Source organism: Doryrhamphus excisus, chromosome 7 (genome assembly GCF_030265055.1).
Source record: "Doryrhamphus excisus isolate RoL2022-K1 chromosome 7, RoL_Dexc_1.0, whole genome shotgun sequence".
Taxonomy (NCBI): domain Eukaryota; kingdom Metazoa; phylum Chordata; class Actinopteri; order Syngnathiformes; family Syngnathidae; genus Doryrhamphus; species Doryrhamphus excisus.
Window position 1 is genome coordinate 23,351,107 of NC_080472.1, and position 14,770 is coordinate 23,365,876.

Here is a 14,770-nt window from a genome sequence, read left to right on the forward strand (position 1 = left end):
AGGTTATAAGGGCAATATCTTGAAACTAGTAAAAAAAAAAAAAAACACAGAAAACGATTTTATTAAAATACCCAGGTGTTAACTTTATAACGTGTCTTTGCAGTCAATGACAGAAAATTCAAACATGTTGATATTGCCCCCCCCCCCCCAGCTGTTCTATGAAATAAAATCTGTTTGACCATCTTTTTCATTTTGAAAAATACACAAACATACACGTCTGTCAGGAATTTTTAATGTCCGGTAAGGAGCATATGGATATAGAGTCGTGGATGGTACCCGAGTCCATCGATGAATGTGAATATGAATATGAATATGAATATGAATGACATACGAATGAATGTGTGTATTTAGAAAGAGTCTGCCTTCTTGTAAGCCACCATGCTGGTCACTTTGTGAATAGAAGTGGTGAACGAGCGCAGACGCACCTCCTCCGATTGGCTGATGATGTGCGGGCTGGACTCCTCCCACTTTTCCGGAATCTCGAGGTCTTTGTCGGTATAGACCAGGAGGTTGAAGCCACCTGGGGGGTTGACAGAAGTGTTCATTGCACGGTGGGCTCCATAAATGTGTGGGTTGTTTATGACCCCCCCCACCCGCGATGGTAGGGGGCTACTCACACGGCGTCTCCAGCAGTGGCAGGAACGTTACGGTGGCTGTTATCTGTCTGAGCACTGAGCGGATGTCGTTCTGGATGGCCTTGATGGACTTCTCTTGGGGGGCACTGGGAAATGATACAAAATGATACAGGGCAACATATATCATTCATATATATATATATATATATATAACCATTGAAAATGATAAAATTATGAAATAATAATAATGCTAACACTAATGAATGCCACGGCAGTCCAGGCACAGTAAGGGGGAACTACCACTATACCTGCAGAACCGAGTATCCAACATCCAAAGGGAATCAAACATCACCACGGTTACACTACGTCTGCATGGTGGCGTTGCGCTTTGAGGCACCTTGGACTTGAACATTTTGGTGTGTGGCGCTTTGCTACCAACGTTTGGCCCAATCTCGTGATGGAAGCCGGTATTATCTGGTCTTCAAAAATGCAGCGACTCGGCAGCCCATCCTGATCCTGAAGATGGGATCGGGACATCCCGAATAATTATTTGAGTAATCAAGTATTTTTTCATGTCATCGAGTAATCGAAACAAACATTTTTGCTCTGTTTTTTACAGAGATGTATTCCCAATGGAAATGCGAGTATTTCTCAGTGAGTATTTCCCCTGTGGCAATAAACCATGTATGTAACCCGTCGTAATAAACTACCATGCAGCCACATTAACCTGCAATATTTACTCTTCCCTCTGGCTGAAATAAACCCTGTATGAAGTCACGTTACCGTCGTAATAAACTACCATGCAGCCACATTAACCTGCAATATTTACTCTTCCCTCTGGCTGAAATAAACCCTGTATGAAGTCACGGTGCCATCGTGATAAACTGCCATGGATTCAACAGAAGTCATAACTAAGAGAAAGTTCTCCCTCCACACATTAAAGTACAGTAACTTTTATCTCAGTGATTTGCGCTACATTAAGTTGACCTTGTGGCAGACCTTCCACTCCATTTGTGACTCATAACGTGCAGTCTTCTTTACATTTCCAACACCTTTAAACCTCCGCTTCCTTCTTTGTCGTTCGTGTGGTTGACATAAGCGTTTCCTCAAGCCAGAAAAAACATATTTTTTGTCATTTTGTAACTTGAATTATGCGTGGAATCTTTGCCACCCTAATCATAATCCTAACAATCAAAGCTGGGTTTTGGAATGCTCCGATTTTGATGGCACTCACCTGCACTCTTTCACCGACTTGTCACACTCGATGTCAAACTGCCACCTCTCCAGCACCTCGTTGGTTTCCAGGCACGTGATCACCAACACCAGCTTTTGCACCGTGCAGTCGAGTAGCCATGCTGCAACGATAACATCGGCGGCATGCAAGCTGATGTTGACTAAGCAATCGACATAAGTAAAAAAGGACAGCGATACAAACTCCTGACAACCAAAATTGGAAAATACCCTGAAAAAAAATGATAGGTGGTAAAAAAGTGCATGTTGTGAAAACAGCAGTAGCACAGGTTAGGGTTCATAAAAAACAAACAAACCCCCCCACAACCTAACTATCACCTGTTATATACTTTACTGCTGGGTTACTAGTTCCTGATGTTATCTGTTAGGCCAGTTAACAGGGAACATCCATAGACTTTAGCATTAGCAGTGCAACACCAGGAGATAAAAAAACTAAATGTCATTTTGTGCATGTCCTTTGATAGAGAATCTGTGACACACCCGCTCCACGTGCAATATCAATCTTTGAATGAAGACCAACCTTTGAGCTGCGACACCACGCTGTGGAGATAATCCTTCAACTTGGGGTCGTCTGTGACTTGGAGGTTCATATCATACTGGCTGACTCTGGTGAATGACTCTGGAGGGTAGATGCCACGCTGGTACAAGATACTGTTGATGCCGAAAGCTGTGGGACAAACATTCCATGTTCAGATGTTACATAGAATATGGCTGAAACATACCAAAGGGATCACGTATATGTTTTATATCCTTCTTAGAAATACATGTTACGAGTTGTTGATTGAAACCTGTCATACTTTACTATTAAAATATCTATTACAAATTGTATTGAATGCATTTATTTCATTGATCAAATTACTTATTTTATGACACCATCATGAAATTATTTTTATCCGTCAAAAAGCATAAAGCATGTGCTACAGAATAGTGAAATAACTACATTATGAATACATGAAAAAGGAACGTGCACTTTATGTATATAAATTATGTAATGTACGTACTCTAGAGAAGTAGAAGATGAATTTCACAGCATGATGTGTTGCTGTCCTATCTAATATTCTAATATTAATCTAATATTAGCTCAGATATAGCACAGTGCCTAGGCTTGTGGCATTATGCTAACTTAGTTTCATGTCTTCACGATACGACACACATTCACGATAAATACTTACAAAAGAAGTCAGCCACAACCTCTGCACTTCCTTTAAGGGTAATTCCTTTCAACGTACTCGTCATTGTTTGATTATGGATTACCTAACTAACACCAAAAGTTGGGTTACGTTTCGACTCTTCTTTAGCTTGTCTGGAGACCAGACGAGGACCCGCCGTTCAGTTCGAAAATGGCTGGAGCGCATGCGCATGAGTGCAATGCGTGGCCATTGGTGTTTTGCTTTGGTTTAATGGCGGGTTGCAACCATGACTTTATCGGTGTATACCGCCCTCTACTGTACCGGAGTATTAAACCTGGCTTATGCGACCTATTTTACATTCATTTAAATTAAAAAACACTATTATATAATGACGTGTCCGTAAGAAACCTCATAGTAGCCCTCGGTGTGCGTCTCTAACTCCTTCACCTCTCCTACGGTTCCCAAAATAGTCAACATTATTGCTCTTCTTCTCAATAGGAATGTTGATTTATGGACGCACGACCGCTATCTGGTGTCTTGGAAGCATAACGTTGCCACTGGAGGAGTGGGAATGAACCAAAAAACACAATGAATGAGGAGAGACATTGTAGTGCATGCATCAATTGCAGTTGTCATTTCTTGGTGGTAAAAACAAGTATAAAAGACAACTATAAAGACTGGAGCAGTGACGTTTTCCACCCATTCAAAATGGGATTGATCCCTCTGAAAATGTGATGTCCATGTTGCAACTGTTTTCTAGAGCGTTTTCTAGAATCACATAGAAGGCACAGAAAATAGAAAGAATGGACGCAGAGCTCAATACTGACATACAACCACTTTTATTTATTTACACTGGCACTTTTAGCATAGGTTTTAGCACCATTTTATTGATATTATTGGTATTTTAGCCAACGGGTCTGGCTCCGTACCCTCAACCAGTGTGGCGTGACGCCTCGGTGAGGCATATCAGGCTTCCGGGTGGCAGGGGGGGCAGCCTCGGTGTTGGTGTGCTAGCGTGTGTGTTTTTATTTCTTTATTTACTCTTTTATTTATTTGACTTCATGAGGGCGGTCTGTTGGAGCCGGAGGCTGGGTGTTCCATCTCTGCCGGCCAGACCTCCTTGAGGGTGGGGCAGAGGTGGGGGGGGGGGGGGGGGGGTATTCAGGCTTTGGGGTGGGCGGTCCCATGTCCATGGTTGTGTATGGGGTGGGCCCGTGGTGGGGAACTTTCCCTCTCGTTGGTGGGAGTGTACTCAGCTGCAGCTGTGTGGCCCCCCTTGCCCATCTACCTTGTGGGGTCTTGGGGGCTGGTTGTCCTCTGACCTTCCGGTGCCCTGTTTTTTGCCCGAGTTAACTCTCTGCCGCCCCTTGATGGTCTTCCCAGGGTGGGGCTCTGCGGGCTGGGTCTTGGGGCGCCTGTCCAGTTCTCTCTTGTGGTGAGGGGACATGCTGGCTGGGTGGTGGGAAGCAGTCCATTACTTTTCATACGCTGTTATTAAAAATACACCCACAGACGAGGACAACACAACACAACACAACACAACACAACACAAGCGCTCATACGGATGGAAAGAAAGAAAAGTTACCAACCCAGAAGACGTTCCAATAAGTAGCGCCACATTATTTCTACTACATACACTACTACATATCTACATATCTACATATCTACATACGTATCTACATATCTACATACGTATCTACATATCTACATATCTACATATCTACATATCTACATATCTACATATCTACATATCTACATATCTACATATCTACATATCTACATATCTACATATCTACATATCTACATATCTACATATCTACATACGTATCTACATATCTACATATCTACATATCTACATACGTATCTACATATCTACATATCTACATATCTACATATCTACATATCTACATATCTACATATCTACATATCTACATATCTACATATCTACATATCTACATATCTACATATCTACATATCTACATATCTACATATCTACATATCTACATATCTACATATCTACATATCTACATATCTACATATCTACATATCTACATATCTACATATCTACATATCTACATATCTACATATCTTCATATCTACATATCTACATATCTACATATCTACATATCTACATATCTACATATCTACATATCTACATATCTACATACGTATCTACATATCTACATATCTACATATCTACATATCTACATATCTACATACGTATCTACATATCTACATATCTACATATCTACATATCTACATATCTACATATCTACATATCTACATATCTTCATATCTACATATCTACATATCTACATATCTACATATCTACATACGTATCTACATATCTACATATCTACATATCTACATATCTACATATCTACATATCTTCATATCTACATATCTACATATCTACATATCTACATATCTACATATCTACATATCTACATATCTACATATCTACATATCTACATATCTACATATCTACATATCTACATACGTATCTACATATCTACATATCTACATATCTACATATCTACATATCTACATATCTACATATCTACATATCTACATATCTACATATCTACATATCTACATATCTACATATCTACATATCTACATATCTACATATCTACATATCTACATATCTACATATCTACATATCTACATATCTACATATCTACATATCTACGTATCTACATATCTACATATCTACATATCTACATATCTACATACATATCTACATATCTACATATCTACATATCTACATATCTACATATCTACATATCTACATATCTACATATCTACATACGTATCTACATATCTACATATCTACATATCTACATATCTACATATCTACATATCTACATATCTACATATCTACATATCTACATATCTACATATCTACATATCTACATATCTACATATCTACATATCTACATATCTACATATCTACATATCTACATATCTACATATCTACATATCTACATATCTACATATCTACATATCTACATATCTACATATCTACATATCTACATATCTACATATCTACATATCTACACATCTACATATCTACATATCTACATATCTACATATCTACATATCTACATATCTACATATCTACATATCTACATATCTACGTACATATCTACATATCTACATATCTACATATCTACATATCTACATATCTACATATCTACATATCTACATATCTACATATCTACATATCTACATATCTACATATCTACATATCTACATATCTACATATCTACATATCTACATATCTACATATCTACATATCTACATATCTACGTACATATCTACATATCTACATATCTACATATCTACATATCTACATATCTACATATCTACATATCTACATATCTACATATCTACATATCTACATATCTTCCTTCATGTTTGCAATAAAACCATGGTCGACGTTGGTTTTCTTAGCCATCCAGCCTAGCTAAATACTGCAACTGTGCAGGTGAATATTGGTAAAGTGTTTACAGTCATGTTGCAGTGCAAGCCTATAACGGGGGTGGGGGTGAAGGTGGAGGGTGGGGGTTAGTGAAAAAGACCCTTTTAAAGAAAGCTCATGTATGGTGAATGCAAGGCAGTGTGCTCTGCAGAAACACATTCACTGACACATACGTAGATACATACATACATACATACCTATATATACACCATATAATACAGTCCCTCAGAAACACATTCACTGACACATGCGTAGATAGATACATACATACATACCTATATATATACACCATATAATACAGTCCCTCAGAAACACATTCACTGACACATGCGTAGATACATACATACATACATACCTATATATATACACCATATAATACAGTCCCTCAGAAACACATTCACTGACACATGCATAGATACATACATACATACATACCTATATACGTATATACACCATATAATACAGTTCCTCACAAAGGTAAGCACACCCCTCACATTTCTGGAAATCTTTGATTATCTTTTATTTTTATTTAGCAAGTGTTTATAAAACAGGTAGTAATACAACGTAGAGTAGTAAGTAGTAAAACAGCTTGTATAACACTGTAAAGTCCCCTCAACATAACCCAACAGTCGCTAAACTGCTGGCAACAAAAGTGAGTCTGCTTCCAACACCCGAATTGGTGAGACGGCTGTACACTGACTACTTTTACTTATTGGAGCAACGTGTCTGACAAGCTTGCTTGAGGAAAAGTGGATGGATCGGGGACGTAGACACGAGGACCACTTGAACCGAAAGAGTCTCTGTCGACTGTCTTTAATGTTACTACAAAATGGTGTGAAATTGAGGGTAGCACAATGAAAAAGACCAAAAGGGGTACCACAAAGGGGTACCACAAAGGGGTACCACAAAGGGGTACCACAAAGGGGTACCACAAAGGGGTACCACAGGAGGCTGGTGGGCTATGCACCACGTCCTGTACACCCCAATCTAGACATGTATGTGAAACATACAGTAAGTTTTAGGTATGCGGTACATCCTGTACACCCCAATCTAGACATGTATGTGAAACATACAGTAAGTTTTAGGTATGCGGCGTGTCCTGTACACCCCAATCTAGACATGTATGTGAAACATACAGTAAGTTTTAGGTATGCGGTACATCCTGTACACCCCAATCTAGACATGTATGTGAAACATACAGTAAGTTTTAGGTATGCGGTACATCCTGTACACCCCAATCTAGACATGTATGTGAAACATACAGTAAGTTTTAGGTATGCGGTACATCCTGTACACCCCAATCTAGACATGTATGTGAAACATACAGTAAGTTTTAGGTATGCGGTACATCCTGTACACCCCAATCTAGACATGTATGTGAAACATACAGTAACTGCCAGCTGTTGGTGTGGAATGCATTTGCGGATGTGAAGGACAGGACGGGACTTGCAGCAGGATGATGTCGGCGTTCACGCTGCAGCTTTGACATGATTTTTTGGGACAAGGGGTGGGGTCCGTGGGGGCTCGGGGGCAGCTGCCAAGCCGCCAAGTGCTGTAACAAATGTGTTGTCGTTACCAGGGTGTGTATATTGGTCTGAATCCCATAATCTGGTTTCCCATTGAGAGCCGTTATGACCGCAGTAGTCTGTTCCGGTGTCAAGCCTGTCCCACATCAGTCACTAAAGCATAACAAGAACTATTAAACACTTTTGTCATGGCAGCTAGCTAACAGGCAGCTCATGCGATAACATGTTATCATATGAATTGTTCACACTTATAGTATTTTTTATAATGTTATTCAATGATTAAATATTTATAAAATGTTGTTATGATGATATTATAAATGGTAAAGTCAATTATTTCTTGATTTTAATGAAGAATTCCCTTGGAGTTAATATTAATGACGCTTTAAAAGGGACAAAGACATTTGTCTTTGACATTTGACATTTTGAGGGACAAAGACAGCCTGAAATTAAAAATGTCATTTGATCATAAAGCATGACTGATTGTTGCCTTTGTGTTCTTATTAATGGAGGACTCATTAAAGGAAGACTCGATACTGGACCCAAGAAGGCAGTTCAGGAAATATTTGATAATATTAAGTAATTATAAATACATTGTTAGGACCGGTTTTTCTCTTAATACTTTGACGATGGCTCTATCATCAACACTGTACTAATAGCAATGATTATACCGATTCATTAAAAAGAAAAAAACATTATTATTATTATTATTATTATTATTATTATTATTATTATTATTATTATTATTATTATTATTATTATTATTATTATTATTATTATTATTATTATTATTATTATTATTATTATTATTATTATTATTATTATTATTATTATTATACCTTTAAAAAGGCCCGACATTGAAATGTGTGCTTATCGGCCACAAAGGGTGTTTTTTTCTTTTTCTTTTTTTTAAAGAAGGACCTGCCCACCGTGTCTTCCCACACGCACACACACGCACGCACACACACACACACACACACACACACACATTTCTTTCTAACACGATGGAAGACATCTGCTAGGGACGGCTTGGCTTGGCTGGTCCGGGTCCAGGATCATGTCTTCGAGCTTTTGGAGGACTTGGTGGAAAGTGGGCCGCTAACACGATGGGAACTTTTTGACGCAACTTTCGTGTTTCCCCTCCGTGGGAATTGACGGCGAACGGCCCCGTTTTAGCAGCAAAGGCTTGAAGAGCAGCCGGAAGGAAGGATGAAGTTTTGGGTTCCGCTCAGTTTAGTCCTGGGCTTCATTTTGTCATCCCGGACGTGGAGCTCCGGCAACAAAACCCCCGGAGCGTCGAGCTCCCGGCCGCACGTCGTCTTCGTCCTCGTGGACGATCAGGGCTTCCGGGACGTGGGCTATCACGGTTCCGAGATCAAGACCCCGACTCTGGACCGGCTGGCGGCCCAGGGAGTCAAGCTGGAGAACTACTACGTGCAGCCCCTCTGCAGCCCCACCAGGAGTCAGCTGATGACCGGCAGGTAAGGTGCTGCCCCCCCCACCCCACCCCCCCATGAGCAAGGCATTCCCAACGGCACCTTTTCATAGAAGAATGCACCGGGTCACGGTCTCCAAACTGTGGATCGGGGACCCGTGATGCAACTTTGGGCGTGTTTCATAGGGGCACCGATTGTACCGACTGCGTTCTTGTCATATGATCAAACTATGCTGTCATAAAAATGATTATTACTATTATTATTATATTATTACTAGGAGGCAAATATTAGTTTTTTATTGTAATATGACTTCATTACAATAAATTACATTATCCTAAAAAAATGATAACTTTATTTTTGTAAAGCTGTAGTTGTTTTTGTAATATTAGCAAAAATTGCATCGTCATGATTTTATCATCCCGTTGTATTAAAGTTGATTTTTAGGAATATTTCATTTGAATATTTTTGTAAAATTGGGAATTTTTCCTTGAAATATAAACTTTGTTCGTGCATGTGTGGGTTTTCCCCGGGTATTCCCCCCCCCCCATTCCAAAAACATGCTAGGTTCATTGCACCCCCCCCCCCAATTGTCCATAGGTATGAATGTGGGTGGGAATGGTTGTTTGTCTATATGTGCCCTGGGATTGGCTGGCCACCAGTCCAGGGTGTGTAAAGTTGAACCTTGGTTAGCGTATACTTTGTTCGGACTGCATAGAAGTACATATAAATACATGTAAATACATATAAATACATGTACATACATATAAATACATGTAAATACATGTAAATACATATAAATACATATCAATACATATCAATACATATAAATACATATCAATACATATCAATACATATCAATACATATAAATACATATAAATACATATCAGTACATATCAATACATATAAATACATATAAATACATATAAATACATGTAAATACATATAAATACATATAAATACATATAAATACATATAAATACATATAAATACATATAAATACATATAAATACATATAAATACATATAAATACATGTAAATACATGTAAATACATATAAATACATATAAATACATATAAATACATATAAATACATATCAGTACATATAAATACATATAAATACATATAAATACATATCAGTACATATAAATACATATAAATACATATAAATACATATCAGTACATATAAATACATATAAATACATATCAGTACATATAAATACATATAAATACATATAAATACATATCAGTACATATAAATACATATAAATACATATCAGTACATATAAATACATATAAATACATATCAGTACATATCAATACATATAAATACATATAAATACATATAAATACATGTAAATACATATAAATACATGTAAATACATATAAATACATATAAATACATATAAATGCAGTGCATATAAATGTTGAGAGAAATGGATAGTCTTCAGGGAAAGTTCATTTATCCTTTCATTGGTCACTTTAATGCACGTACAAGTATTTTCTGCATGCAAAACTATTTGTAAAAGTATCAAAAAGTTTTTGAGAGTGAAGCGCTGACTTCCTGTTCCTGTTGCCATGTCGTGGCCATCCAATAGGATGTCAGCAAAGACGTTTTGTCATTAAAAACACACAAAGAAGCCAAACGATGGCACAGATTTCAACATGAACAGAAAAACATGGCACCCGTGGTGGAGGCCAAGCGGGGGTCCACCGGGCCTCCATTGTTGTCACGTCTTCGTTCTTTACAGCAGCAAAGTTTTCCTCCTGAAAGTCTGTCCTTATATTTGTAGCATTCACGGTTATTATGATGATTACTGGTAATATTGCAAAACTTATGGACATCATAAAAGTCCGTGTGGGGTCTTGTTTTTGCAGGTATCAGATCCACACGGGCCTCCAGCACTCCATCATCCGAGCCACCCAGCCCAACTGCCTTCCACTGGACAACGTCACCCTGCCCCAGAAGCTCAAGGAGGCGGGCTACTCCACCCACATGGTGGGCAAGTGGCACCTGGGCTTCTACAAGCGGGGCTGCATGCCAACCCAACGGGGGTTCGATAGCTTCTTCGGTTCCCTGCTGGGGAGCGGAGACTACTACAGCCACTACAAGTGCGAGGGTCCCAGCGTGTGCGGCTACGACTTGTACGAAGGCGAGGAGGCGGCTTGGGAACAAGATCGGGGCTTGTACTCGACCCTGATGTACACCCAAAAAGCCATCGGCATCTTAGCCAAACATGACCCTCGCAAACCGCTATTTCTCTACCTGGCCTACCAGGCAGTCCACTCCCCCTTGCAGGTCCCCGCTAACTACCTGGAGCGCTACAAAGGCATCGTCAACCTGAACCGCCGGAAGTACGCTGCCATGGTTTCCTGCCTGGACGAAGCGGTCCGCAACCTCACGCTAGCGCTAAAGCGCTATCATTACTACGACAACACCATTATTGTGTACTCCTCTGACAACGGGGGGCAGCCACTAGTGGGCGGTAGCAACTGGCCCCTCAGGGGGAGCAAGGCCACGCTCTGGGAAGGCGGCATCCGGGCAGTGGGGTTCGTTCACAGCCCCCTTTTGGTGAAGAAGGGGACAAAATGTCGCTCTTTGGTGCACATCACCGACTGGTTCCCCACGTTGGTGACCCTAGCGGAAGGGACTCTGGATGAGGATCTGAACCTGGACGGGTACGACGTCTGGGAGGCCATCAGCGAAGGGCTCCCGTCTCCACGTCAGGACATTCTGCACAATATAGACCCCATCTATATTAAGGCCAAGAACGGGTCTTGGAAAGCCGGGTTCGGGTTGTGGAACACGGCCATCCAGGCCGCGCTCCGTGTCGGCCACTGGAAGCTGCTCACCGGCGTTCCCGGGTATAGCGACTGGGTACCTCCGCAGACCTTCTCCACCCAGAGGCTCACCATTCGCTGGCACAACGAACGAGTCCGCTGGGACCGTGGCAAGTCCCTGTGGCTGTTCAACATCACCTCCGACCCTTACGAACGAGTCGACCTTTCCGGGCGCTACCCGCATATCGTGAAGAAGATGCTAATGCGGCTAGCGCAGTACAACAAGACCGCCGTCCGGGTTCGGTACCCAGCTAAAGACCTGCGATCCAACCCGCAGTACAACGGCGGCGTCTGGGGTCCTTGGTACAAAGACGAGCCGGCAGAGGAGGACAACAACGATCTTTTCAGCAACCATCTTAGCGGCTGGGAAAATCGGCCCGATAGCAAAAACGTGCTAATAAACGTGAAAAAATAGCTTGGCGTATTTCTGGTGTGAACCTTTCTCAGGGATTACAAGTTTTGGCTTTTCCATCAAGTACTCCCAAGGACTGCGTGCTGCAGGTTTATTACCCACCCCTGATGTTCACTCAGTAGCTTGTGTCCTGGGAATACCATGTATGGAATACATAAGGAATATGGCATAACAAATGAACTCAAGTTCAAGTTCCTATTCCTCTCAGACGTGATCATGTGAAAAAAAGTTCTCCCATTCCATGTGGAAGTGGTATGTTTTCGGCTGTCTTTTTCATTCTTCCACACTTTGTTTGAAATACTTTATGTTTAGAATAAATATGTTGGAGGCTAACTAGCTAGCTCGGTAGCGGCGGCCGTCTCTCGTGTGCTAGCAGTGAGCCCATAGCCTGCACAAAACAGCTGAGCAATGTGTTGTAAACAATGACTAATAGGCGTATAAAGGTGACTATAGGGATGTTATGTCATGTCTACAGGACTCTAATGATGGGAAAATCCCATTTAGAAAGTCATGAACTGGTTTATGCCAACTCTCAAGTATTGAGTTGAAAAATCTGCAAGCCAGCAAATTTGAGAAACGCTGAGCTAGCACACAATAACCTAGCTAGCTAGCAATAGCTAGCAACGGTGAGCTAGCAAGAGAACAAGCTGCTACGTTTATTTGGACGATGAGTTCATTGTTGCTGTTCGTTTTCAGGTGTTGGTAATTCAGGTGCCAACACGAGCCGAAGGTTTGAGATTTGGGGATGCGGACCGCAGCTTGAAGTCCTCGTTCAGACTAAAACTACTTCTAATCTCTGCTTTGATGAAGTTCTGCATTTTGGGGTGAAGTTTTGCGTGTTTGTATAACGTATATTTCAGTGAGTGGTATCATTATGTTGGAGTTTGGAGTACTGGAGATCTCAACATGAGCACAAACGCTGCGTCTGTCTCAGCTTTGACGATATTCCGAACGTGTGGCAAACAGCTTACTTTGTTGTCAGGTTTTGCGTATTTGTAACAGTATTTCCAATGTGCAAACATGGACCCACATTGTTGCTGGACAAGCTTGGTACAGAAGACAGCGGTGATGAAATACTACTGTAATATCCAAACACATCCAGCGACCTCGTAGACTTTCTTACAATTCTTTGATATGTTTTTGTAGGATATATCGATAAACGTTATCATTGTAATGATAAACCAAAGTTAGACAACATAACTAGAAATGGTCATGAAAATCGAGATGAGACGTTGAAGCAACGTCATCCCATTTTTCATAGCAGAGGACTGGAATGTCGGACAAGTAAAATAAAGGATGCATTGAGTGTCTTCAGTCATGGTTTTCATTTTGGTAACGTCCATTACCATATCCGGTTATTACTTGAGTTACTACGTGGTTTGTTATTATTTATCATTATTATTATTATAATGAATGTCATCAGTATTCCTGGTTCACTTTGCCAAGAAGCCAAGAACCAGCAAGCCGGCTTGGCTGGACCACCGGGGCCACCACCCAGAACCCACCAGACCCACAGTTATGCTAACCAGAGAATGTACGCAAACCAAGGCAACATTTTCGATGTTAACTGAAAAACAGGCTAACCAAGGTACCATGCTGGAGCCTATCCCAGCTGACTCTGGGCGAGGGTGCAAACTCTACACAAATGAAGATTGGAGCCCAGATCTTCTGGATCTCCTGACTGCGGAGATTGGGAAGTATTGGGAAGTATTTCTTCTGGGAAAATCTGATACGGTAAGCACCCGTTTTGGTTTGAGTCAGACCTTGTGGAAGGAATGACGCTAACCAAGGTTCCACTGTGTCGCATTCATGTGCACGAGCCTTAGTCAGTAAAGCTGGGACTTATTTACTCGTTTGGGCCTGATATGTAGTATTTGGAGGATTTGCAAATGTACTATTACTATTGCAGTTTTATTACGTAAGGTTGTGTTTGCAGTTTCTATGTTTGTATCCGAGATCTCATCCATCCAGCCGCCGTCTTCTTCGCTAAGCCGCACATATCAGCATGGAGCGGGAATTTGATCCGCGTCTCCAAGCACAGCTCTCAGTGGGAATGACATCACAGTTTGATTGGATCGTGTTGGAAGTTTGGAAGAGAGTACTTGAGATCTCATCAGGGG

General features: G+C 40.6%; 2 protein-coding genes across 2 annotated transcripts; one reads left to right on the plus strand and one right to left on the minus strand.

Annotated features, from left to right (window-relative positions):
* Positions 1-140: 140 nt before the first annotated feature.
* On the minus strand, positions 141-3,202 carry mad2l1 (MAD2 mitotic arrest deficient-like 1 (yeast)). The gene is made up of 5 exons (XM_058078263.1): positions 2,999-3,202; positions 2,347-2,493; positions 1,810-1,930; positions 618-721; positions 141-520 (listed from the first exon to the last, which is right to left on the minus strand). Exons 1-5 carry the CDS (start codon positions 3,060-3,062, stop codon positions 348-350), a joined length of 609 nt encoding a protein of 202 aa, XP_057934246.1. The 5' UTR covers positions 3,063-3,202; the 3' UTR covers positions 141-347.
* A 5,760-nt stretch (positions 3,203-8,962) lies between these two features.
* On the plus strand, positions 8,963-14,003 carry arsj (arylsulfatase family, member J). Its single transcript, XM_058078215.1, has 2 exons — positions 8,963-9,444; positions 11,276-14,003. The coding sequence occupies exons 1-2, from the start codon at positions 9,173-9,175 to the stop codon at positions 12,651-12,653; spliced, it is 1,650 nt and encodes a 549-aa protein (XP_057934198.1). The 5' UTR covers positions 8,963-9,172; the 3' UTR covers positions 12,654-14,003.
* The last annotated feature ends 767 nt before the right edge of the window (positions 14,004-14,770 follow it).